This window comes from Mus caroli, chromosome 7 (assembly GCF_900094665.2).
Source record: "Mus caroli chromosome 7, CAROLI_EIJ_v1.1, whole genome shotgun sequence".
Lineage (NCBI taxonomy): Eukaryota > Metazoa > Chordata > Mammalia > Rodentia > Muridae > Mus > Mus caroli.
Genome location: NC_034576.1, coordinates 81,326,409 through 81,351,963, shown reverse-complemented (window position 1 = coordinate 81,351,963; position 25,555 = coordinate 81,326,409). Strand labels below are relative to the sequence as shown.

The 25,555-nt window shown below is 46.8% G+C and overlaps 2 protein-coding genes across 2 annotated transcripts; one reads left to right on the top strand and one right to left on the bottom strand.

Moving 5' to 3' along the window:
- Positions 1-1,233: 1,233 nt before the first annotated feature.
- Positions 1,234-11,225, bottom strand: Mrps11 (mitochondrial ribosomal protein S11). The gene is made up of 7 exons (XM_021166895.2): positions 11,187-11,225; positions 10,798-10,981; positions 10,540-10,647; positions 5,456-5,554; positions 3,468-3,597; positions 2,324-2,389; positions 1,234-1,581 (listed from the first exon to the last, which is right to left on the bottom strand). The coding sequence occupies exons 2-7, from the start codon at positions 10,860-10,862 to the stop codon at positions 1,474-1,476; spliced, it is 576 nt and encodes a 191-aa protein (XP_021022554.1). The 5' UTR covers positions 10,863-10,981; positions 11,187-11,225; the 3' UTR covers positions 1,234-1,473.
- Positions 11,151-19,081, top strand: Mrpl46 (mitochondrial ribosomal protein L46). The gene is made up of 4 exons (XM_021166894.1): positions 11,151-11,427; positions 12,713-12,899; positions 13,685-13,858; positions 18,695-19,081. The coding sequence occupies exons 1-4, from the start codon at positions 11,206-11,208 to the stop codon at positions 18,943-18,945; spliced, it is 834 nt and encodes a 277-aa protein (XP_021022553.1). The 5' UTR covers positions 11,151-11,205; the 3' UTR covers positions 18,946-19,081.
- Positions 19,082-25,555: the final 6,474 nt, after the last annotated feature.

The following is a 25,555-nucleotide window of genomic DNA, read 5'->3' as shown; positions in this document are numbered from 1 at the left end:
CTGCAGAGAATCTTCACAAAGCTTTTTCTCTAAACCTTTTAATTATTTCGGCTTGAGCCATGAGGTGCTTCAGGCCCTTTCTCCACTTGGATAAAAGCCAAACCACAGCAAACCACAAAGCATGGTTTTGAAAGCTCATTTTAAAGTCTATTTTCTTCGAAGTCACTTTACTGTCATAAACTGCCACCATTTTCACTTTCTCGTACCCAGCATGTGTCTGTGTGTTTGTGTATGTGTGTATGGGGCATGGTGACACTGTAATTGTAGTTCTCAGAAGGTTCAAGGCCAGCTTGAGCCAAACAGTGAGATTCTCTAAAACACCAAAGTCCTTTCTAACACATTGCCCTGGAAGGTTTTATATTAAAACGCTCCTTCTAGCAGTGACTGTCACATAAGACTCCAGGAGGAGCTTTAGTCTCTCAGGATACTTCTCAGGTCCTGTTAAGGATGAAAAGGAGCAGGGAGACATTGTCCTTTCATTTCTTCTATGTTGGTAGTCTTGTCCTTTCTCCAGCTCCAACACAGCCCCTCCTGTCTACCCAAGGGCAGCTCTGGGCCTCACTATACCATGCTTGGGAAGGCTCAGGGCTTCACCTGCCCAGTTGCAGCCCTGCCTGGAAGGAGTGGTACTATGCTGTGATCATTTCCTGCTAAGTATCTGCTGCTCTCTCAGCTGAGAGGCTTGGGAAGAGCTGTCTCCCCTATCTTGGCCTCCCATGGTCGTGCATGATTGGCTGAGGGGCAGCCCGGGGTTTCAGAGCTGTGCCCATCTGTCTGGCCCATCTGGGTACTATACCAGCACAATTCATAGTGCTATCCACGCTTCTTCCTGGCAAATCCTATTTTATAAAACTCCACCAGCCTACAGCCTACTTTTGAGATACTTTTCTTTTGGATTTGGGGACTGGCAAAGTTCGTGGAGTATGAGGGATGAACAGTCCCAGAAAGTGTGAGCTTGAGAGCACCCACACTCTGCTAGGCTAACTTTAAACATGCCCAGCACCTGTGAGATCTAACAGACTCCAGAGAATGGCAAAAAGTTCTCCCCGCACCCCGGCTAACTGCTCAGTTGTTGGCTGTGACAAGATCTGGCCACCTTAGTTAAGAGGCTCTAAAGGCAGTGTGAGAAGAAGGGGTGCAGCCCACTTTACACCGAAGCCCTTCTATCCAGGCACACCTCTATTCACAATCTTTCAGAAGTCTGTAATACTGGGAACAAAAACTCACAGCTACTACAGAGAATAGTTCTTTATTTTCGGAGCAGAGGCTGAGCTGGCAACAGTAGGCCTGGGGTTCCCACTCCCTCATGTCCAAGAGGCCAGCTCGGCACTTCCAATCTCTGTGTGAGGAGAGGAGTGTTCCCCCAAGGAGGGCTCGAGAACAGCCGGCTCCAGCGGCTTCCACAGTGGGCCTTCTGTAGGATCCACAGGAGTCAAGACCTGAGGTCAGGTCCAAGTGCAGGCTTCCTTCCTGTCACAGCCTTCGAGCCTTCCGGGGTCGGCAGCCATTGTGTGGGACAGGGGTGTTGTCTGTGATTGAGATCACTTCCAGACCCCCCATGGTCAGTCCTTTGATGGCAGACTGGAAAGATCAGAAATAGGCAAAAGGCACGGGCTTCAAAATGATGACCGGCATTGTCAGGCAGGGCTGGAGAAGGATGGAAGCTCATTGTTGATGTTCCAGCCCCCTGCCTCCACCTTGTGTTTTACGGTCTGGAAAGAGGTTCTATCTATCCTGTAAAGCACTCTGGTAGCTTTACAGGAGTGTTTTCTTCTCCTGGGACACACACACTCACACCCCAACACCTCGTTCTTTTAAAGTCAGAGAGATGTCACTTTGTTGGAGGAAGCTCTAGCCCCACTGGTCTTGATCCCTTCTCCATTGCATTCACTGTCTGTGCTGAGGACTTGCTTAAACTGGTCCCCCAGAGACTACTTTTCCATTCCAAGGGGCTGGGACTCAAGAAGGTAATAAATTAATCCATGACCCAGGCTTGCTCTGCGGGGATTAGCAGATCACAGGAACAGAAAGGAACTTTAAACAATACCATGGAAACTCACTAAGGGACATTTCCGCCCGCGCGCGCACACACACACACACACACATACATACACACACACACACAGACACACATATACAGACACACACACACACATACATACATACACAGACACACACACATATACACAGACACACACACATACACACACACACAGATACACACAGACATACATACACACACAGATACACACACACAGATACACACACACACACAGACACCCCCCCGCCCCCCGCCCCCGGAGGAGAACCGCTAGTAACTTACCCAGCGTCCTGGCCCCATGCCTTTTACTACGACTCTGATGTGGGTCACTCCCTTTCCTGTGGCTTTCTGGAGAGAGGCAAGTGTCAGTGCCCCTGAGACAGTGCTGCAGCCCAGTCTCTGGCTACCGTCCCCAGGAGTCATGGGATAAGGGCAATGACAGAAGCAAACAGTGAGGCAGAAGACACAGAAGGGAGCTAAGGACAGAGGGCCTAGTGGACAACGTAGAGGCTAGTGAACAGAGCCAAGGAACGAAGGTGACAGGACTGCACTGCCATCTAATGGACACTTGTAGATATTGCCCGGTTTTCCTCCAAATGCTGAGGTGTCACCATGGATATCAATGTCAGGCCCACTTAGTGGGATTTAGTTTCTTTACAGTTAAGTATGTATCCAGATTAGGAACACATTCACTACAGGTCCTGGAAGATACTCAAGAGCTACCATTCAGAGGCCTCCGAACACTGGCATGTGCTGCTTAGCCGACTGTGCTCCCTCCGTCTGACGGTCGTTCTGTGCTTTGGTGATCACTACTCATAGCAGTCAAAGATTGCCTTACGTCTAGCTTAAAGGCCAAGGTGTTCCTTCAGGAAGTATCCTGCTTGTCAGAGTGCACACGTCTGTGGCCTCTGCTATACCAGAAAACACACAGCTCTGGCTCAAGGCCCATCTGGGTTCACATCAAAGAGCTGAACTGGCTCCTTGACTCTGACCAATCCCCCAGTATCTGACTCTCTTAAAAGAGTGGATAATAGCAGGCTCTTCTGAAGACAGGGTAATAATGAAGTGTCTGAAATGGAGCTGCCTGATTTGCTTCTAGAAAGATCTATGACACGTCACTTTGGGACCTGTGCTATAAGACATGCTTCCTGAATAGAATACAGCCCAGTGGTTTTTCATGGAGGGAGTGTTGGATCCTAAGCCTTCAGCTCTCTGGTTATTCCTCTGAACATAAATGACATCTTTTTTCTCCACTGAAGCTGAGAGAGAAAGTTGGTAACCTTTCTACAAAGGCCTCTTAAAGCAGCGACAGTGTCAGGGCATCTAACAGGGGTGGGCAAAGATCTCATTGCTTCCGAATCTGGTTTAATGAGACTTCCCCACTGTAAGCCACAGGGAAAGTGGAGCCACGTGGTCAGGTACTTACTGCTGCTGCAGCTATGCCTGCTGTCTGTGCGGCGATGCCGGTGCCCTTCTTGGCATTGCGAAAGCCTTCTGTGCCACAGGAGGCACGGGCCAGGGACGCATTGGTGGCAGAGACTACCTGGATCTGTGTGCTGGGAAAAGGAGGCACACAGCTCTATTACTGCTCAGAAGGAAGGGAGCTTGCTAAAGTCCTTAGGAGCCACAGTGAGAAAGAAAAGGTCATTAGCTTCCTCTGCTAAAGGAAGATGGGCAGATCACACACTTAGGGGGAGTGCCATAATCCAAGGGCAGGAGAGCGTCAGCCGAAGGAACCACTTCCTCCTGAACGAAGCCTTCGCTGGGGCAGCGTTTTCCCTGATGTGACATCGCTTGGTGTTTTATAAAAACCTACATGCTTTGCATTAGGCAACTGTTAAAAAAGACAACGCTGAGAAAATTCTAGTATCTTCCACTACAACAATGTAAAGAAGAGTGTGTGAGGGACGGCTTACAGGTGCACCCACACGGTGGGAAGAGAGAATTTGTGCAAATTGTTCTCTGACCTCCACATGCTTATGATCACTCCTGACAACTAAGTAAACATGTAATAAGGTAATTTTCAAAAGTTTATGAATAAATGCCAGAGACCTGTCACCTCACTCTGCTCCAACAATGACCACGTCACATCCAAACACAGTGTCTCCTCTGACCCGTTACGTGCCCTTGTCCACGGGCTGTTTTGAAGCGAATCTTGTATCTGTCATTTCAGAGGTAACCATAAAGACTCAAAGGAATCCCACAAAACCAGTTATCCCTATAATATTATTACAGTGGATAATTCAAATGCTTATGACATTCTGTTCTCTGACCAAAAATTATTTTAAGTAAGTGAAACTTTTTTCTAATTTGCTTTAAAATGGTAAATTGTAATTAAGGCTGACTTTAAGCTGGGCAGTGATAGTGCACGCCTTTAATCCCAGCACTCGGGAGGCAGAGGCAGGTGGATTTCTAAGTTTGAGGCCAGCCTGGTCTACAGAGTGAGTTTTAGGACAGCCCTGGCTACACAGAGAAACCCTGTCTAGAAACCCCCCCACCCCCCAAGACTGACTTTAAGAAAATTCTAAGGCATGTTTTCCGTCTCCCCTTTGGTTATCATCACCCCACTTTCTGCAGAGCTTTCTGGGTGTTCCTGGGAAGGGGAAAGTGAAGGGGAGCTGTCCAGGAGACCTGCTGGGTCAGCCCTGAGCAGGGACCGCCTGCTTGTTGGTCTTGTTATGGCATTCACTCTTCCCCTGGGGTCTCTTACACTTCAGGCGCTACACAGAAACTTTCTCATTCAGGGCGTACTGAAAAGGCACAGACACAACAGGGTGTAGAGAGCTCAGAAGCCACGTCTGCATTAGCTCACGAGAAGGGAGAAAGATGCTGCTGTAGGCTCTGTGGCTCTTGGGTGCTCGAATTCTAGGCCAGGATTATCGTCTCCAGTGCTGTGCTGCAACTGTGTGGCAGGCAGGATGCCACCAAACTCAGGTTCCACTTTCAAGTAGGACCTAGCCTGCAAAGCTGTCGCCAAGTGCCCTATGCTTCTGCAGCTGGGAGCCCAACTGCACCTGTGTCTTGTGCTAGCACCCCACAGCACACAGTAGTTTTTCCTTCACTGCCACACTTAGCCCTGCTAGGGAAGGGGCAGTGCACAGGGCCTAAGGTAAGAAGGCTGACTAGGGGGCTTATACATTCCGGCTACTTTACAAGTAGATCACGTATCTGAACACTGCCTCTCTCTCCACTTGCTTCTAATGCAGCCCTTCTGATGCTTGCACAGGAGTCCCAAGGAAGGCAGAAACCCTTACAATTACACTGTACTCAAGCTATTTTATAGTTTCATGAAACTTGAGTAAGCTTATAAAGAAAGAAGAGATGAAGCTAGCATCTGACACCCCGACTTCTACTCCAAGAAGGCCTGAGGCAGAAGCAGTTCCTAGGGGACTCACGTGGGCACCCTTTTCTTACTTGTTGTAGGTTGCTTTAATGTGTGCAATTGGGACTTCCTCAAACTTCATCCCTGCCCACTGCAGAGAGCTCTCCTGTCCTGGAACCGGAGGGTAAAGGCTGCAATCAGAAGAAACATTTTCTTTAATTTCCTGATTGTTAGTTCTTTAAATCAAAAGAAATACATACATGCTATAGAATAAAATAAAGTGGTTGAATACTGTGAACCAAGCAAGGTGGAGGGCAGGGTGGAAGGCTGAATTCAAGGTTAACTGGGATGCGTACAGCTTAGGATATACCGTAAGGCTGCCCAGCCTGTTATCTACCACCACAAAAGGCCTCAAACCTCCCAGACCATCCTTCCCCCAACACACACACCAGATCAAAATAGCGCTGACAAACCCCTGGCTCTGGAGGAGGCGCTCTGCTCCTGTTACGGGTCAAACCTTATGGGCACTCTAGTGTTTCAGCATTGGGAACAGTGGCCTTGAAGGTGTGCTGGGTTACTGGGTTCCCCTGAGGCTGGAGTCTTCCTGTTCAGGTGGAGAACTCAAGTCCCAAACAGAAAGAGAGCTAGCATGCACGGAAAGCCAAGCCTTGGACCCAGGAGACTGGCCTTGGGTCTATGCTCTGTTCTTTATAAGTGTAAACACACACAGCACTGTCATTCAGCATTTCAGATGGGAGTCACTCGGCTGTTTCATTATGCCTACACACCTAAATCAGACTCAGCCTTGTACCCACACACCCACACTGCATTTCTACTATGCTGAAAACACGCTACCATTCAAGCATCCCCCCACCCCGCCCCATCTGCTTCTGTAGGGATATTTTCAAAAGCTCAGCACACTGCATTGTTTTCTGCGGCCCAGTCTTAGCATGACGCACAGCCTCTGTGGGCGGCTGGCCTATCAGCTTCTGTACTAAGAAGGAAAGTGTCCCAGTCCTGTGGATGATACTACTGTTTCAGTGACCATCATTTCTCCATGGATCCCCCACCCGTGTTGTGCAAATACAAGTGTCAGTCTGAGTAAAACCAGTACAATGCCTTTTATATAGCAAGATCTAAACTAGGAGCCTAAGCCACATAATCTAGGGCATGGCCAAGATCAAGACACCCCAGCCAGGAGAGCAACCATGAGTTTAAGACCAGCTATGATAACAGAGTTCCTGGTCATCCTGGGCTACATAGCAAGAGCCAATCATAAAACAAAACAAGACAAGATTCTCTCAGGTTGAAGGTATACTGAGCTCTTCTAAGGAAGGCTCTAAGAGAGACAGAGCTTTCTGGGATTGGTCTTTCTGCCTTCTCTCATGGCGGGGAGGTTCATTTGCCAATGGACTGTTTTATTTTGAGGGTCTCAGTACATAGCTCTAGCTGGCCTGGAGCTCACTATGTAGACCAAGCTATCCCCCAATACAGGGATCTACTTGCCCCCGCTTGTACTGTACTGGAATCAAAGGTGTGCTCCACCATGCCTGGCTTAATTGTAAAATCTTTAGAAATGCAAATACAAGCAATTAAGGAATACTGAAAATGGGAGATCCAATCCCAAGTGGTCAACCCTGAAGTAATATTCATACAAGTAATATCATACAGATGGATCAGGTAATATTTATGTCGTTAGGAATACACCACCTCCTCCGACAATTAAAAAAAAAAGAGGTTATACATTTGAGAAGGAGAAAAGGGGATATAAAGGAAGTATTACAAAGAGAAAATGGAAGGGGGATGATACACTTATATTTAATTTCAAAAAAAATATTTAAAATGCAAATAAACTGCAAAAACCATAGCTGGCTCAGTGTCACCTGGCACTACTTCTAAATAACTACTGATTAATTCTGCTAGATCTCCAAAAGATTTGCACTTTTATTTCTAAACCTTGTCTCCTTTAATCGTCATCTGTCCTACCTTGGCTAATGCACTTTTTGGGGTCTCAGGCAGCCATTATCATTACCAACGCATGCATCATATCATTGGCTTCAAGCATTCCTGGCCATCCCCGCCCCCACCCCCTTGCTATCTTCAGGGCAGCACTCTGAGGAGCCCGTCAGATTGCTGTCACTCCACATACCTCAGGTACTACTTCTCTCCTCACAGGGACTAAATCCTAGTCTCAACTCCCCTGTCTCTCTTCATAGTCTCCTGGCAAACTCCCAGCTCTTGTTAAATCCATCTCTCTAGATAATTTGAGTCTGTGCAAACACGGCATGGTTGACTGGTCTCTACACCAGGGCATTTTAACTGACATTTTGGATGAAACACTTCTGTGGGGGGCTGCCCTGGGAACAGTGGGGTGCTTGGTAGCATCTCTGGCTTTACTTCACTGGATTCTATCTCCTAATTTATGACCACAAGAACTTTTTAGACACTGCTAAGTCCCTGGGGGCGGGGAGGGGCAAAATCTGACCCTACCAAGACCCAGTGCTTCATCTTAATGAATTGCCAAGCATCGAGCAGGCTCTCAAGATGCCTGACAATCATCCTCAATTCAGTTATCCTCCCACTCTCCTGGATGCCGCTTCTACATTTCCTTCTGTCTCTGTAAACATCTGAGCCCTTCCTGTTTCCTCGGGGCCAGCTGATGGCCTCTGCAGAGAAATAGAATCAATCAGACTTCCTTCCAGCTTCCACCACAGAACATCTGTGCCCAAGGCCTTGGAGGACTCTCCTGTCGCCATGCTCCAGCTGCATCACTAGCCCCACAAGGACACTGCTCTGGCAAGGTTCCCACTTCAGTATCAGTCTTTCTCTGGGTCCCAGAAGCAAAACATACGGTCATGTCATAAAGTCAAGACAACAAGAACGAACAAACAAACAAACAAACAAACAAAAAAACCCAAAAACCTCCCCACATTTTAAAGCCCAAGTTCCTACGAACTTCCCATTTTCCCTTACAGCAGAGCTTCCTTAAAGGAATGACAATACTTGCTTATTTTCTTTGCAACAATGAGAAGTTATTTCTGAGCTCTCCATCAGAAAGGCTGTTCTGAAGACCACCAACCACCTCCATACTGTTAAATCCAATGAGCAGTCATGCTAGCTGCTTGCCACCCCATCCTGTCTGCAGTGCCAAACACAGCTCGGGTCCCTACTTGGCTGCACCACACTAAAAGGAAAATCTTGTCTGGCTTTCTTCCTGTCTTGGGGAGGAGTTTTCTTTTGCTGGTCCTTCCTCCCTCCAGATAGCGTCTATATGGCATCTCTACTCCTACTCTGATGCTAAGTGTCTCAAATGTTTTCTTTTATTATACATGATTACACAAGGCCTTTTGAAAGCAAGCATAAGGCATCTTAAACTTAACCACACAGATCTCAACTCTTAGTCCCTGACATTTTAATATATAACAATTCCATATTTTCAGTTGTTTGGCGCCCAGTTTTGAGCCTTCGCACCTTTCCTTTTCTCACATTTTATATTAACAGATCTGTAGCTGGGTGTGGACAGATGCCTGTAATCCCTAAGCACCCAGGAGACTAAGGACTGCCGCACATTCCAGGCCAGCCTAGGTTGCACAGCAAGACTTTGTCTCAAAACAAAATAAAACCCAAAAACCAAAGTCCGCTGGCGAGGAAAACTATCACCGTATTCCAGACGCCATTATTTTTACCTATTTCCACTGCTTTCTAACTGCTTTCAAGTCTTCTCAGCTTCCATTCTTGCTCCCCATGGCTTCACATCAACACAGTGGTTATAGACTCTCTAAAGAGTAAGGCTGAGGCTGGGGTATGCTCTAGTAATTCAGGCACCCAGGAGGCCAAGGCAAGAGGATTGAGTCTGAGGGTGGCCTGGGCTGCACAGCAAGGCCATCCTAAAAATGAATGAATGAATGAATGAATGAGTGAATGACATGGCATCAACTCATCCCAGAACTGGACAGGATACGGCTATGCCCGATTGCCTGCTTTACTGTTGGAGCAGGGACAGAACCCCAACAATCCTCGTAGTGTCTGGGATGCCGAATGAACGGCTACAACGGTCCTGGATCAAATTCCATCAGTAGCTCCTCGCTGCCTGTAGGAGATAAAGTGTAAAAGCTCCAGGGAGATAGGGCCGTCCTCTGACATTTGGATCCTTCTAGAGCAGTGGTCCTCAGTGTTCTTAATGCTGTGACCCTTTAATACAGCTCCTCATACTGTGGTGACCCCCAGCCATAAAATTATTTTCGTTGCTACTTCATAACTGTGATTTTGCTACTGTTATGAATCGTAACGTATGCATGTGTGTTTTCTGGTGGTCTTAGGAACCTTTCTGATGGTCTTAGGAACCCCAAAGGGGTTGCAATCTACAGGTTCCGAAATGCCTTTCTAGAGGCATCACAAGCCAGTTCTGACAGCCTGCCTTTCCACAGACGTTACCCTTGCCTGCCACAATCACATTGATCTTGTCCAGCTGAGTTCCTAGTCACTTCCACAGTCCACGGTACTTAGTCTTTCCTGAATTCCTCAAGCGTGCCTTACTCTCTTAATTGTCCAGCTAGTTCTTACCTCTATTATCCTTTTGATCAGATTATAGTTAAAACATTTGCCTGTGTGTTGTTCTTGCAAGTTGTGTACTACTTCTGGGGAGACATAACCTAAATTTCCTGTATTTATCCTGGTACTCAACAGGTAGTAGTAGCTTTTGTAACTGTTAAACAGATGTGAAGGTAAGTGAACATATATACTGCCTGCATATGAAGTATTTCTACTAGTGGGATGCTGCAGGATGCCAGGGCCCAGGGCTAGGCACGAAATTAAGAAAGGCACAATCTAGATGTGCAGTTAGTGTGGTTCTTCAAGACATTTTGTGTTGGAGGCAGAGAAAGCTGCTAGTCGGACCTAAAGCTTATCTCACAAGGAAAAGAAAGCTGATATTTATATACATTGGACACTTAGCTAACAGTTGCTAATTGAATAGCTACGTTATGCCCCAGCTCATCCCTCTATTTTCCCAACAACCCCTCTAAGCATTATCTCCACGTATAGTGTGCTGATTTGCACAAGCTCCCACAGATGGCAAATGACAGCCAGGAATTAACTTTTTCTATGATTCTGGACGGTGTCGGGCAGAAGTCACAGGATGCAACTTTCCAGAGCGCTGCATCCACTTAACCCTCACCTGAAGCGACTCGGAGCTGCTTCCCTTTCAGTGTTCTGCCTGGCAGCTGAGTCTTCTAACCTCGGGGCTCCGGTGTGGATATTCTTAGCTGGGGCAATGCCCACAAGCCTGGGGGGGGGGGGCAAAAACAAAAGAGAGAGTACGATGAGGGACTGGATTAACGGTATTTTGGGGGGGGGGGGTTCATGTGGCACATAGGTCTGGAAGGTAGGCGGGCAGGTTCGAGGGTGACAGTGGGTTCAAAAGAGTAATCCTTACCTGGTCATTCCATGTCCAGCCCAGGACCGCAGGAGCCACGACCCGGAGTTTCTTAAAACCTGCATGACTGAAACTGACCCTCATCAGCTCCGGTCCGCGGCGCTAGGTTTAGCTCGAGCCAGCACCATAAGCCTCTGTGGGGGTGCTCACAGACAGGAAACCACCTGATTGCTCTTAAATAGTCCTGTAAGTATTTTTCTTCAAATTTAAATGCTCTATAAAACCATTTATATAGGAACTTTCCCCTTTCTAGTGGTCTAACACTAGACTTTCACCTACCTCCCCCAAAAGGAATGGTTCATTCCACTCGGTAAACCCGCCCCTCGCCGGCCCGCGTTGCCTCATGGGAACCTGGGGTTGGCTGAGGATTCTGCCGGGCGCCGCGGTACCTTGTGGGAAGACAGAAAGATGGCGGCGCCCGTAGGGCGTACTCTTTTAGGGCTGGCTAGAGGCTGGCGGCACCTTGACAGGTTCTGGGCAGGTAGTTCTCGTGGCCTGTCCCTTGAGGCTGCATCCTCAAACAGCCGGTCTCCATGGCGCTTGTCTGGCGCCTTGTGTCTGCAGCGGCCACCGCTGATCACCAAGCCGCTCACCCCGTTGCAGGAAGAGATGGCGGGTCTATTACAGCAGGTAAGGCAGGCACGGGCTTCGTGGTGCGGCGGAGGGAAGCAGCAGTATCAAGGAGGTCTTGATTTCCATGGAGACTCTGGTACTTCGTGTGACCTTGAGCAAACGTTCCATTTCTCGGCCTTTTGTGACATCTGCAAGATGAAGTTACCGTACTGAGTTGGGTTAGGACATAGCAGGTGCTGAAAGAGTTTAGTTGGCTAGTTTTCGCTTGATCATTCGGTGTGGATAGTTTCCTTCTTGTTCATTCAATACAGTAGGGATCCGGGGGGGCGAACAGGAATCATTCCCTGTAACTTAGGAGCTCTCAGACTATAGGGAAGTGTTTGTGATGTTAGGACGAAAGTCATGGAGACAGTGGGCACATCCTTAAGATGAGGCGGTAAAGTTTACTTTGCTTTACCTCAGGGAGCAATTTCTGTGAAAGACAAAAACAAAACAAAACAAACAAAACAAAAAACAAAAAACAAGTGTTGTTGCTGTTGCGTCTCAGGAGATAGTGATGGAAGGTCGTCCGTATCCCCAGACTCCAGAAGGCTTTTGTCTGGAGATACTAATGGAAACTCCCGTCAGTGCTTTTTGCTCAATGTATTCACTCTCTTGACTTTTTTTTTTTTTTTGTAGTCCCTTTTCTTTCACCATATAGGTATTCGTAGCCAATACTGTGCATCTGTGTGCAAAGTGATAGGCAGTTGTGGATGTGACAGGCACATCGCTCTGCTTCGCAGAGAGTTCCCAGGTCCTGGAATTAGGGGTACAATCAGTAACCAGTCTTATGAGTAATCATAGACTTTGGTAAGTGCTATTAAGGAAAACATAGAGTACTAGAAGAGTTTTACACAGAACCACATAGGTTTTATTTTCCTGAGAAGTGTCCAGGAATATCTCTCTGATAAAGTGGTATTTAAGTTGAAATAAGAAGGATGGATAGAAATCTGGAAGAAATGGCATGCGGAGAAAGAGAGACTAGGAAGAAGGATGTTGGAAAGTCTTACTGGCAGGAAAGTCCTTGAATAGATGCTGATCAGAGACGAGTAGACCTAGTGTGTGGGAAGTGGGTCTTCAGTGCCCTCTGTTCTCCTTGACAGTCTTAATGAAGTTCTCCTACTGCCTACGTACAATCCAGTGGGCTTTTTTTTTTTTTTTTTTTGAATCTGTATAATGTTTCATTCTATTTCTGAGTGTGTTAAGAGTTGTACCTCTGAGCCTGTCAAGGTCACGGAAGCTTTGTTTGTTTGTTTTTGTTTTTTTTTTCTTTCCTTCTTTCTTTTCCTTTTCCCTTTCCCAGGTAGAGATAGAGAGAAGCCTGTATTCAGACCATGAGCTCCGTGCTCTGGATGAAGCTCAGCGACTGGCAAAGAAGAAAGCTGACCTTTATGATGAGGAGCAAGAGCAGGGCATTACGCTCGCACAAGACTTAGAAGATATGTGGGAGCAGGCATTCCTGCAGTTCAGACCTGGAGCTCGGGAAACAGGTTTGTGACCTCCTGGGCCAACCACAAGGGAGAGAGAGAGACGGGAATTCTCACTTCCAAATGAAGGACAGTTGCCTGTCTTCTGCTGTGCATTTTAATAACACGCTTCAAGTAACAAAACAGTTTTCAGGAAAGTAACACTCCCTCCTTATTCCTTATATCTCCCTAACATGAGTTTTTAAAAAGCTTATGCTATTTTCAGTAGGAGTGAAGAGTCTTTTCTTCCTGTTAAAACTTGAGGTTGTCACTGGATCAGAGAGTGGGAGGACTTGAGCCTTTCTCCTCAATTCCTGTTTTATTAGAATCCATTCTGAGAACAGGGGCTGAGTGCTATTGTCCCTGTTTCAAGGATGATGACTGGAGAACAGAGAAGGTGGGGTTAGTTAGTTAGATTGGTAATAGTGTTAAATCCAATGGTGCAAGGCTTTGTTTGTTTGTTTTTTTGTAACTGTGTGTATACATTGCTGAGGTCTGAACTCAAGAGCCTCCTGCTTGCAAGGCAAGTGCACTGCCTCTGAGCTAGATTCTAGTGCATACGCTCGAACTTTCACAGGCATTGCTTCTTTTCCGAATGTTTCAGCTATACGTTGCTTTTTGAGAGGAGTTTATTTCTGGTTTCGATTCTTAGCTTTCGTTTTGAGTTAGGATTATACTTTGGCTTATACAGAGGACAGGGTTTGTGGTAGTTCCTGATGGAAAGCTCTAAAACTCAAAACCCTTGGCTGTAGTAGATCACAGTCCTTTATTTCTTATTTTTCTCTTTCCTCTGATCATCCCTTTTGTAGAAGCTGACAAAAAAAATGACCGGACCTCATTGCATCGAAAGCTAGACAGAAACCTTGTCCTCTTAGTCAGAGAGAAACTTGGAGACCAAGATGTTTGGATGCTTCCTCAAGTTGAGTGGCAGCCTGGGGAGACCCTTCGGGGGACAGCTGAGCGAATCCTGGCCACACTCTCAGGTATCCTCTTTACCTTCTGAATCCCCCCAGATTCATTTCAGGTTGGCATAAGGATAGAGAGTGGGAAGTTTAATGGATACTGATGAAAAAAATTCAGGTAAGAGGCTGGGTATGAAGGCACACTTATTTAATTCCAGCACCTGGGAGGCAGAGGTGGCAGGGGTGTGTCTCTGTGAGTTCACTGCTAGCCTGGTCTATATAGTGAGTTCAAGGACAGCCAGACCTACATAGTGAGACCCTGTCTCAAAAAAACCAAAACCCAATCAAACAAAAATTTTGGCAATGATTTTCCTTAGAATAAGTGAGTGTTTTTAATCTTTCTATATTGAGATTTTGGTACAATAAACACAATTCTTAGCCCTTCCGTCCTCTCTTCTCTCCGTTTTCCTTCCTTCCTTCCTTCCTTCCTTCCTTCCTTCCTTCCTTCCTTCCTTCCTTCCTTCCTTCCCTCCTTTTCTCTGTTTTTCTCTTCCTCTTTCTTTCTTCTTTCTTTTCTTTCTTTTTCTTTTGGTAACCAGGGTGGCCTTGTACCTGAGGATGACCTTGAACTTCTGAGCTTCTTGCATGTGTGTTGGGATTATATGCCTGAGCCACAGTCTTATGAGGAGCCTTGTGTATGTTAGACAAACACTGTACCAGCTGAGGTATAGCCCCAGCACCAAGGGGAGAAACCTTATTTGGCAAGCTTGTACCTGAGCTGGGAGAAGAATTTCCAGTCTATTGCCTTAATCACTTAGCTACAATGGCATCAATCAGAATTCTCGCACTCAGGAAATGTAAGTTTTGTTTTTCAGTCAGTACTAGAGATGGAGCTAATGGCCTTGTGATTAGTGGGCAAGCATACTACCACTGACCTATATTCCCAGCACTGCTGCTTGGTACCATAGCTTATCCATTGATTCACCTCGAATTGTCAACATTATCCCTGACGTCTTTCTGACGCATGCATCTTTGGGTTGTACTGGAGTGTTGCAAGTCATCTGGTCTTGTGCCTGCTATAGACATAAACACAGCTTATGCTTTGCTTTAGCTTTAGCTGCGATGTCCTTCACTTCTCACTAGACTATGGTATTGTTAATGTTAGGGACCAGGTAATCCTTTGTGAGACACTCTTCTTTGTATTGTAAGGTGTTGAGCATCTTCGGCCTCTACTCACAAGTTGCTAGTAGCAGTATTTTGTTTCCCACCCCTAGCCCCAGTGTGACAACCAAAAAAAGTCTCTCCATATTGCTAGAGAGCAAAATTAGCATGGTGGAGAAACACTATACTGAAAATGCAAAAGGAAGTTCCGCCTCGGTTTTGTTTTATATCTCCAGTGCTGCTGACATGTGGTTTCTGCATAAAAATCCCATGTCACTTTGCATAGAATTTTTAACTGTTTTCCATAGACACACAAGTAGCCTACAGTTTTTATTCTGGTCCCAATCCTGGCAGCTCATAGCGAGTTAATATGTAACGTGATTTCTAACCGCGGAGAGCTTATATTCCTTGAGTCAGTGGATTTGCAAGCATCTCTGCTTTGTGGCATGCAGGTCCATTTAGGAAGAATGCCGTCTCCAAGTGGAGAGCTCTTTACCCCAGGCTCCTGCATGTGCAGGCAGTTTATGCAGGAGACATTTCTCTGGCTACCATTTTCCAGGCCTATCTAGCAGTGGGTGACAGTGATGAGCTGGGCACTGTGCCTGCCCTGTGGTTGCTTCTGCCGTCGTGTGAACACATTCTTTCACCTACACCGTTGCGCCATCATGGTTTATTTGCACATTTTGTTCTTGCTAGAATTCTGAATTCCCTGAAGGTCAGGAGTCTGTTCTTCTTCGTGAGTTCTCAGCAGTACCTGTCACGTGGTCCACTTTCTGGTGTTGAGAATGTGGCTTTGGTAGTAGTGTAAGCACATGGCCACTTGACTGGCTGCGCCAGGATGAGAACTCCTAGGAAATGCCCCTAGGTGAGCCTTTCTCACTAGGGTCTTCCTTAGTCTATAGGAGAGGTCACAAGCCACATTGCTTCTGTCGGTCTCTTAGCGGTCACGTAGGAATCGGCAGTTGTGGTTTTGGGCGCACATTCTCAGGCTCCTTCATACAAGCATGCACGGTGCTTGCTCAACTCTTCCTTTTCTCTCCCTGAGGGAAGGGGTTCTGTCTTGGCACACGGCATCTTTTAATATTCCCACTGAATAAATGCTTAGGAAATAAAGGGTTCCAAATAGGTGTATTTCTATTTAATAAATACATAAAATATAAACTGATGGTAAAGAAGTTTATTACAAAGTTACTAAAGTAGCAGATTTAAAATGGAACAACAAAGAAGAATTTCGTAATAAATATTTAAGAAAGGCAAAAGTACATTCCGTCCCCACTGGCTCTACCCTTCTGCAACGTGGAATTTCAAGAGGTGGAGTCACCGTGTCAGAGGTACGCATGCGCCAGGCCAGAGGTGCGCAGGTGGAGGAGGTGAGGATTTGGGAGCCAAGCCTGTTGACTTCCAGTGTGTGGTGACAGGAGCTGTTACGGTGGAGCCAGCTTACCTGGACCTCACCAGTGTAGGAGATTGTCCTTATTTGAGTTTGTAGCTGTGGCAGCAGTAGAGACAGTCTCTCTTGAGTTAGTGTGTAGTGTTTGCCTCTTTGTTGTTGAGACCAACCATCTTTTAATATGCTCATCGTATTTGTGAATCTCTGAACTGTCAGCTCAGACTCCTCATTCCTGTTTGTAGTGAAATGGTTTTTTAACTTGATAATATTTTAATCTGTGTTTTCCAGATTTAGTAAAATTATATACCTTATTCACTTAAGTTTGGAGAGTGTAGGAAAATATAAAGAAATATGCCAATTCAATCCCACCACTTCCAGATGCCCGCGCAGATACTTGCTGTAGCATGGGAGCATGTTTTGTATGTAAATTCATCTGGTGCTGGTCATGTTGTGTTGAGAACATCAGTTCATGCATATGTTTAATGGTATCAGCCTCTAGTAAGCGCAGCACGAGAAGTACTCTCTCCCTCTGAGGCGTGCTCACTGACAGTGCTTTCCCATGCAGTCGTTTGGAAATGATCTGCACATGTTCAAGCACAGAAAGATTTTTTGTTAAAAAATTAAATTACTTTTATTTATTTGTGTATGTGTGTGTGTGCGCGTGCGCGTGTGCGTGTGCATGTGCGTATGTGTATGTGTGTTGTGTGGTCACGCACATGCTATGCATGGAGTGTAAGGTTGGAGAACAGGTCTGATTGATTGGTTGTCTGAACCACGTGGTCCTGGTGACCTTACTCAGGTCATCAGGCTGGTGGTGAATACCTATACCCTCTGCGTCATCTCCCAAGTCCTGACTTCCACTTATTTTGAGATAGGATCTCACTGTGTAGCCCAGGCTGGCCTAGAACTAACTCACCACGTAGTCCAGTTTGCCCTTGAGTTTGCAGCTCTCTTGGCTCAGTCTCCAGAGTCCGAAGAAGAGAGGCATTGTCCTAAGCCTGGCTCCCAAGTGCTTCCTGATACTGTAAGATGCTGTTCCTTTGTTAAGTGTGCTGAAAATGCTTTTCTGCGTTGTTTTGTTCTTTGAGACAGGATCTCATGTAGTTTATGCTGGCCTCGAAGTGACTGCATAGCTAACGATGACCTTAAACTGCTGATTCTCCTGCCTCTACCTCCCGAGGAGCTGGTTGCTTTGAGAACATTGGGAGTGTTGGTGTCACTAACACATTCTGCTCCAGTGTATAATTTTATTTTTGTAGTATGCGTATGTGCGTGTGAGTGTGTGTGTGTGTGTGTGTTATTTTTTTCTCTGGAAGATTTGAATTTTCTGTGAGCAAACATAATTGCTTTTTCTAACTTAATGTCTTGTTTGGTAGGCTGGCCCCTTTTGATATGTAAAATATATATACTTCTAATACTCTTTTTTTTAACTGAAAAATTTGAAAATACATCATAATTCAGAAAATACAAATTGTTCATGAAAGCACCATCTGAAGTGGACAAACTTTTATGAAGATGAAGTTTCTTTCAAGTGTTGAGCCCATGGTCTCAGTCACGGGGTGAGGACTGAGAGGTTGGGCTCCAACTCTGCTTTTTTGTTTAGCTGACCATTCTTCAGGTGCCATTTAGCAATTCTGCATTTTGCCTTTGAAATGCTAGGTTAGGGTTATTAACTCTTCCTTGATTGCTTACTGCAGAGCTCAGATCTGGCTTGAGTGTGGTGAGACATGCCTTGGATCCTAGTATTAGAGATCGTGAAGCAGGGAGATCACCACTTTGAGGCCAGCCTGGGCCTTAGGGTTCTAAGCTACCCAAGTCACAAGGCAAAACTTGCAGAAGCTCCCTCATGGCCACTCCCCTACAGGTCAGGTTGGAGACCCTTTGACCCTTTTTTTTTTTTTTTTGGTTTTTCAAGACAGGGTTTCTCTGTATAGCCCTGACTGTCCTGGAACTCACTTTGTAGACCAGGCTGGTGTGGAACTCAGAAATCCGCCTGCCTCTGCCTCCCGAGTACTGGGATTAAAGGCGTGTGCCACCATGCCCAGCTGGGTTGGAAACCCTTAAGAGGTGATGAGTTTTGATGCACGGATACCAAGTTTATCGGTCCCGTTTCAACAGTTGATGACAGGGCTGAGTGCAGAAGCCACCTGCCATGGCTCCCAGATAATCTTAACTGCACTGTGAACTTGTAGGCACACAGTGGCAGCCTGGCACCTAGGGGAGAGAGCGTTTGACTCGAGAGGGAGGAGCCCCTTTCAGGACTGCCACATGCAACTGGATCACTTTAGCTCTGTTAGAAGTGGCTTTGGATGAAGCAGCAGTGGATGGCTGTACCCTAATCTTCCAATTCTTTCTTTTCTCTTCAGAAAACAACATGGAAGCCAAGTTCCTAGGGAATGCACCCTGTGGCCACTACAAGTTCAAGTTCCCCAAGGCAATTCGGACAGAGAGTGACCTTGGGGTCAAAGTCTTCTTCTTCAAAGCTCTGCTGCTCACTGGAGACTTTGTGCAGGCTGGGAAAAAGAGCCGCCATGTGTGGGCCAGTAAGGAAGAGCTGGGTGACTATCTGCAGCCCAAGTACCTGGCTCAGGTCAGGCGATTTCTCCTGGACCTCTGATGGACTCAGCTGCCTGTGAATGCTGCTCACACGAGTCAAATGTAGGACCTCAGGAACAATGTTGATAGACTATTTACAGGACTGTCAAGAAGCAGACTCAATTCTGAGAATTAAATGTGTCTGTCATTTTGTTGAATTTTGATTTGTCCTTGGAGGACAACTGGCTTTACCCAGTGAAGAGGGCCAGGACAGATAGGACAGATTATTTCTTTATTGTAAGTAAAAGCATTATGTTACAGTGAATTAACAGACCTACTGGACCCAGGGGAAAAAAGAAATGAATTGACCTAAATTCACCAGTTCTGATAGTTTCTGGGTCCATGAAAAGCCTGTGTGGGAACGCGTGTGAATATACATGCATGCATGCATACATAAACACACATTCATACATACATCTGTTTCCCATCTTAGCGTCCCTTTTCTGTTTGATAAGAAGAAATATCTTCTTCCTCTCTCCTACCTCAGGAGCTTCCGTTTTGGAAGTTTTATATTTAGGAGATTAATCACTTCTTAACTGTTTAGCAGTGGTCATCTGAAATAAGTTCGGCTTCTTTCCAGCCTGCCAGTGGCAGAATCGTGTATGCCCCACTTGTAAAGCACAAAGATTCATGGGAACAGGGAGGATGCTGGCTTGTTGCTGTGGGGTTGGGGCTCTGGCTGATGTGTGAGTGTAGTGTTTGGGTCAGACTCATCCCCAGAAGCTGGCCTACAGGTAAACACTTGCTGCAGAGTCCACGGTGCAGGCGATTGAGGTGCAGGGTCTGCTCCGAGTGCTCAGACACTCGCAGACCCGCTGTTCTTGTGTAGGGTCAGGGAATTGGATGGTTTTTTGTTTTTTTGTTTTTGTTTTTGTTTTTTTAAATCAGGATTGGGTTTCTAATCCTGTTGCCCCTCTCTTTGGCCTTTACCTTCTGCATGGCTTCTCCGATAACTGATAGCCCCTAGGGGAGGCTGACTCATCAGGAGCAGGTAGTGGCGCTTTAGAATGGCCATAGCCATAGAGTCAAGGTGTATTTTCTGGGTTTTGGAGTGTGTTGTGTCTGTGAACTGTTCTGCCTGCTGTTAGGGCAATGGGTATCTAACCTAGAAGGCAGGGGCACCAGGTTTATTTTTGTTTCCATGCATAAGATCCTGTTAGTGTTTCTGCATTTATTTTTACTTTCTGTGGAGCTGGGGATCCAGCCTAGGTCTTTGTATGTGTTGGGCAAGCATTCCACACAGCCACATGCTCAGCTTTCAGCTGTGCCTGGAGAGGTAAATAGCATATACACAATCAGTTGAGAAATGGCATCAGGATAACCGGACATTCTGCTAGTTCCTGTGAGATTGCCCCCAGAAGGTCAATGTTTTGAGATAGCAGGGACAAGATTGAGTACTTAGGGAAAGGCTGAAGATTTTAGAAGTGCCCCTTTTTTTTGCAAACAGGGACTGGCTTAGTAGCCAGAATCACTAGTAGCCTTTCTAGGAGGTCAGCCATGCCGGGGAGGGGGCTGAGTGTAAAAGAGGGGCTGTGAGGGTACCCCAACCTCTTGTTTAAAAACAACTGATGAAGATGGTCCCATCATAGACCATGTTCTTAATTTTACTGGAACTGGTCCTTGAGGATTTGTGTTGCAAGGCTCGCCTCTCAAAAACTAACATGCCCAGGATTCCAGACTGGCAGGGACTAGCAAGCTGAGGAGGTTAGCTGTGCCCGTGTCTTCATTAGCTACAGAATTTCACAGGTCTCAGGAATCTTCTCCAAAGCGGTTTTTATTTTCAGAGTGCGACTTTTGCAGAACGCAAAGGTGATCGGCAACGGTGTTAGAAATGACTGCCAAGTGTCGCCTTGAACCGTCCACTGGCTGCCAATGCGACCAAAAACTGTCTCTTGTATATCTGCCTGTCTTAGGGTTCCGATTCCTGTGATGAGATGGTGAAGCACCACGAGCAAAAGCAAGCTGGTGAGGAAGAGGTCGATCCAGCTTACACATTCACATCGTTGCTCATCATCAAAGGAAATCAGGGCAGGAATGCAAACAGGGCCTGAGCCTGGAGGCAGCAGCTGGTGCAGAGGCCATGGAGAGGTGCCGCTTACTGGCTTGCCCATCACGTGTTGATCAGCCTGCTTGCTTATAAAACACAGGATCACCAGCCCAAGGGTGGCAGCACCCACACTGGACTGGGTCCTCCCGCATTGATTGCTGTTAAAATGCCTTACAGGCTTGTGGGGTCCGCAGGCCTATCTTGCAAAAACATTTTCTCAATTGAGGTTCTCTCCTCTCAGAGGACTTTAGCTCGTGTCACATTGACATAAAGCCATCCAGCACATTGTCCTGGGGGAGAAGGCCAGGGCAAACTGAGCCCCCCCCCCCCCCCCAAGAGTCTCGAGGGGTATGTAGATTGTCCCAGTGATTCACAATCTCCTGAGACGACTTCTTTTAGTTTTAAGTGAAAATCCTGGCATGCTTGTAAATGTACCTTCAAGGTCAGCTCCCTTTGGGCCTACTTCTGACTTCTTGTGTGCTGCCATACTTAACTCTTTCTTTATAGTAAGACGAGTCAGCCTATGCTTCTATCATGCCAGTTAGTCGGCTCTTCCTAGGACACCAGGCTTGCAAACAGCAGCAGGCTGTTTGAGGTTTTGACACGTGTTGGCTACTGCTACCATAAACATAGTGAAGGCACTCCCAGGAACTAGGGACAGAATGAGGTTCCTGATCCACAAGGTACATTTTTATTTAAACCAGCTGGCAAGTATCTTTACCCCAATTTTATCAATGAAGAGCAGACTTGATGAAGTAGTTCTGTTGCTCGGGATTTCTTGTTAGGTGTTAGGGGCTGGTACTGAAGTCCATCTCTGCAAGCAGCTAGTTCTTAATTGGCCTTAACTCTCTTGCCAGTGAAAACCAAGATGATGTTGCTTCACCCAGGAGATGTGATAATTTTTTGAAAGCTCTTTAGCACCGTGCATGACTTGACATCAACACTGTGTTTTATGTGTGTGTGTGTGTGTCCGTCCTGTTTCCTATGTAGGCTCCCAAATGCTTCTGGAATCACCCGTGTAGGTCATAGCTCTTTAAAACTCCTCTCACCTTTCCTAGGGTGTGTATTGTGATAGCCAAACATTTTTGACCTGTTTGGAAAGGGACATGGGTAATTTGAACATTACTGGGTTACACTCAAAAAAAGGAGTGAAGTGGATCAGCCCTGTAACTACCTCTGGCTGTTTGGATGCGTTAGCCTTGCTCAACCCTGGACCAGGGAATCCAGAGCTACCTTTAGACCCAGACTTATGGGGGCACTAAAAGCAAAGCAGACCTGCCGACCCATTCTATTATCTTATGAAGGGAAAACATGCCAGCTGAAAGGCCAGGAACCCAGTTATTAAGCATTCCCAGATAGCAGAGCTCCAGACACACAAGGTGAGATAAAACCCATTAGCTTGAAATCTCAGGGCAGTCACAGCCCCCTCCCTTCCAAGAGGCTTGGGTGATGGCCAGTTACTTTTACCCGCCTTGGGACTTTACTTCATAAAATGGGGTGAGAGAAGAAAACTTTCATCACTGTTGCCAGTGGGCGCATCCATTGTGGGGGTTGCACAGGGTTTGGGGGTCATTCTGGATGTGATCCAATGCTACCTCAGCTAATGGGGTCAGGTGGTTGCTCCCCAGGAAGGTAGGAGTGTATGAGAAATACAGAAGGAGAAGCAGATGCCAGGATACCTGTGTGCACACTTAGCTCTCCCACTCTGAAAAGCTATGAACAAGTCCTTTTGAAGGCCTGGCAGCATAGACAGACAGACACCGCTAGTCACTGGAAACTGAAAGTGGATGTCCTGCCTGCTTCAGTCCCTGAAGAAGGGGCTGATTTGGGGGGAGGGAGAGTGTCTTAGTTTGGGTTTCTATTGCTGTGAAGAGACACCATGACCACAGCAACTCTTACAAGGAAACACTTAATTGGACCTGGCTTACAGTTCAGATTTATCGTCAGGGCAGGAAGCATGGTGGCATACAGGCAGACAGTGCTGGAGAGTTAGCTGAGAGTTCTACATCCAGATTTGAAGGCAAGACGAGACAGTGAGACGCTGGGCCTGACTTGAGCATCTGAGACCTCCAAGCCTGCCTCCAGTGATAAACTTCCTCCAACAAGGCCACACCCACTCCAACAAGGCTACAGCTCCTAATAGGGTCACTTCCTGTGAACCTATGGGGACCATTTTCATTCAAACCACCACAGAGAGCCTTCCCCTTAAGCTCTCTTCTTCCCCAGTAGGGAACACCATACTAACACAGATGAGGACTCCTTTGGGTGTAACCTCTGATAGACAGAATGGGCACACTGGTAGAATGGGGTTGGGAAAACACCCAGGTGAGGAAGCCTGTAGGAGATGAGTGGAAAACCCCCTTGACTGAGAAGCCAGGTAGAGGGCTAGCTCGCAGCTTCTTCACTGGTGGGTGGAGATATGCATGTAAGTACCACAGGTGACACAAGTGTGTGATGTGCACTTAGCATCACCGTACCTGGCCTCTGGAGCAGCCTTTTGCTGAGCATAGTCCTCGATGCCCTGACTTCTGGGCCTGTGGCAATTGGAAGCTGACATCTTTATTATCAGTCGGGGCAGATTCTGGGTTCTTGTGGCCATCTCTGGGGGGTGTCATAGATGGATGTTGTATCCTTCAGAAGGGGAAGGGACCCAGGGTCTTATGTATTGGGGCAATTTCGTGTGGTTCTGGCCAGTTCTGCTTGTCCACGCCACCTGGCTCAGTCATGTCAGCCCCGATTGGCAAGTTTTATTCTCGCCATTTGTGTATCAGGAGATGCACTTAGGGAGGCGGAGACTTTGTGACAGACTCCCAGATAACATATTGGAGACAGCATTTGAACCCAGAGCTGTATGATGCTGAAGCTACCCATATCTCCTGCTACCTGGACACTTGCCTTGCTAAATCAGAATTCTTGAAGCACAGACCCAGGAGCAATCAGCTTCGGGTTGGTGGATTGGACCCCTGGATAGGTTGAGAGTCTGAGGATTTGGAGTAGAGAACCATGAGGCTTAAGGAGCTGAGATTCTCAAGCATGCAGAAGAGAATGGTGAAAGTCATGATTTTTTTTTAAATTATGTATTTTTTTATTTACATTTTAAATTTTATCCCCTTTCCTCATTTCCTCTCCAACCCCCCCACCCCCCGCCCACCAATCTCATCCCACCTCCCCCTGCTCACTAACCCACCCACTTCTGCTTCCCTGTTCTGGCATTCCTATACACTGGGACATAGAGCCTTCACAAGACCAAGGGCCTCTCCTCTCATTGATGTCCCACAAGGCCATCAACTGCTACATATGCGTCTGGAGACTTGCTTCCTTCTATGTGGACTCTTTGGTTGGTGGTTTAGTCCCTGGCAGCTCTGGGGGGGGGGTACTGATTGATTCATATTGGTCCTCCTCCTAGGGGGCTGCAAACCCCTTCAGCTCCTTAGGTCCTTTCTCTAGCTCCTTCACTGGGGACCTTGTGCTCCGTCCAATGGATGGCTGTGAGTATCCATTTCTGCAATGGTCAGGCACCGACAGAGCCTCTCAGGAGACAGCTATGTCAGGCTCCTGTCAGCAAGCACTTGTTGGCATCCACAATAGTGCCTGGATTTGAGAACTGTGTATGGGATGGACCCCTAAGTAGGACGGTCAGTGGATGGCCTTTCCTTCAGCCTCTGCTCCACACTTTGTCTCTGTATCTCTTCCCGTGGGTATTTTGATCCTCCTTGACACAGGAGGTCAGCTCTCCATCGGAATGAGTAAGCGTAAGGCATGGTAGTAGGAATTCTGGGAAGGAGCACATAGGAATTCCTTCACACATGAGAGTGAATTCTTGAAATAGTCCACTGATCCTTCAATAAACATTTGCAGAGAAGAAGGTTTCACTGCCAAACGCTGGGGATAAAATGGTGATTAAAATACTGGCTAACGTCCCCGTGATGGTTCAGTTCTGAGGGGGGCAGGAAACAGACTAAAACAAGCCAAAGGGAATATGGGCCTGCCTCTCACTCCTATCTGGCTCAGTGAAGGCCTCCTAGTCAGGGCAGAGTGGAGATCATAAAGAGCCCAAGAATGAGGAGGAGGGAGCCAGGTCAGGACAGACAAGAAAGAGACACAAAGGCATCTGCAGAGGCCAGGACAGAGTTCTGTGGGGTGTGAGAGCAGCAGATGGGAAATCCATCTTTGTGTCTTTGGTTCTTAACTGTCCCAGACAGTCTAAGGCCAGTTATCTGAAGGCAAAGGCAGACACTTCTGGATCTTCCATGTTGAGTGGATCTAAGTGGCAATGCATATCTTGTCAAAGTCAACTGTGGAGATGGATCTTAGGTGTCACCTAAGTCCAGCATGGCCAGTGTGTCCTCAGATGACGGGACTAATCATGCTTTATCTGACGGAGCCTGTGATGGCTATTCCCAGTTGTCAACTTGGCTATATCTCAAATAATCTACAATCCAGAAATGGAAGGCGTGCCTGTGATCCGGATCTTGAGACTGGAAGGCACAGGCTTTGATCTGCATCTTGACGTAGGATGACACAAGCTTTTGATATGGATCTTGAGGCATAGTGCCCATGAAAAGCTTAGGCCACTATCCTCTTT

Bases quoted from the DNA above. Each gene is read 5' to 3' on its own strand.
- Mrps11 (XM_021166895.2), bottom strand. From the start codon at position 10,862: ATGCAGGTTTTAAGAAACTCCGGGTCGTGGCTCCTGCGGTCCTGGGCT. The intron at 5,555-10,539 runs GTGAGGGTTAAG...TTCTGATTGCAG, and splicing joins GCAGCTCCGAGTCGCTTCAG to CCTTTACCCTCCGGTTCCAG. The intron at 3,598-5,455 runs GTAAGAAAAGGG...TCCTTTTCCCAG, and splicing joins ATTAAAGCAACCTACAACAA to CACACAGATCCAGGTAGTCT.
- Mrpl46 (XM_021166894.1), top strand. From the start codon at position 11,206: ATGGCGGCGCCCGTAGGGCGTACTCTTTTAGGGCTGGCTAGAGGCTGG. The intron at 11,428-12,712 runs GTAAGGCAGGCA...TCCCTTTCCCAG, and splicing joins TGGCGGGTCTATTACAGCAG to GTAGAGATAGAGAGAAGCCT. The intron at 12,900-13,684 runs GTTTGTGACCTC...TCCCTTTTGTAG, and splicing joins ACCTGGAGCTCGGGAAACAG to AAGCTGACAAAAAAAATGAC.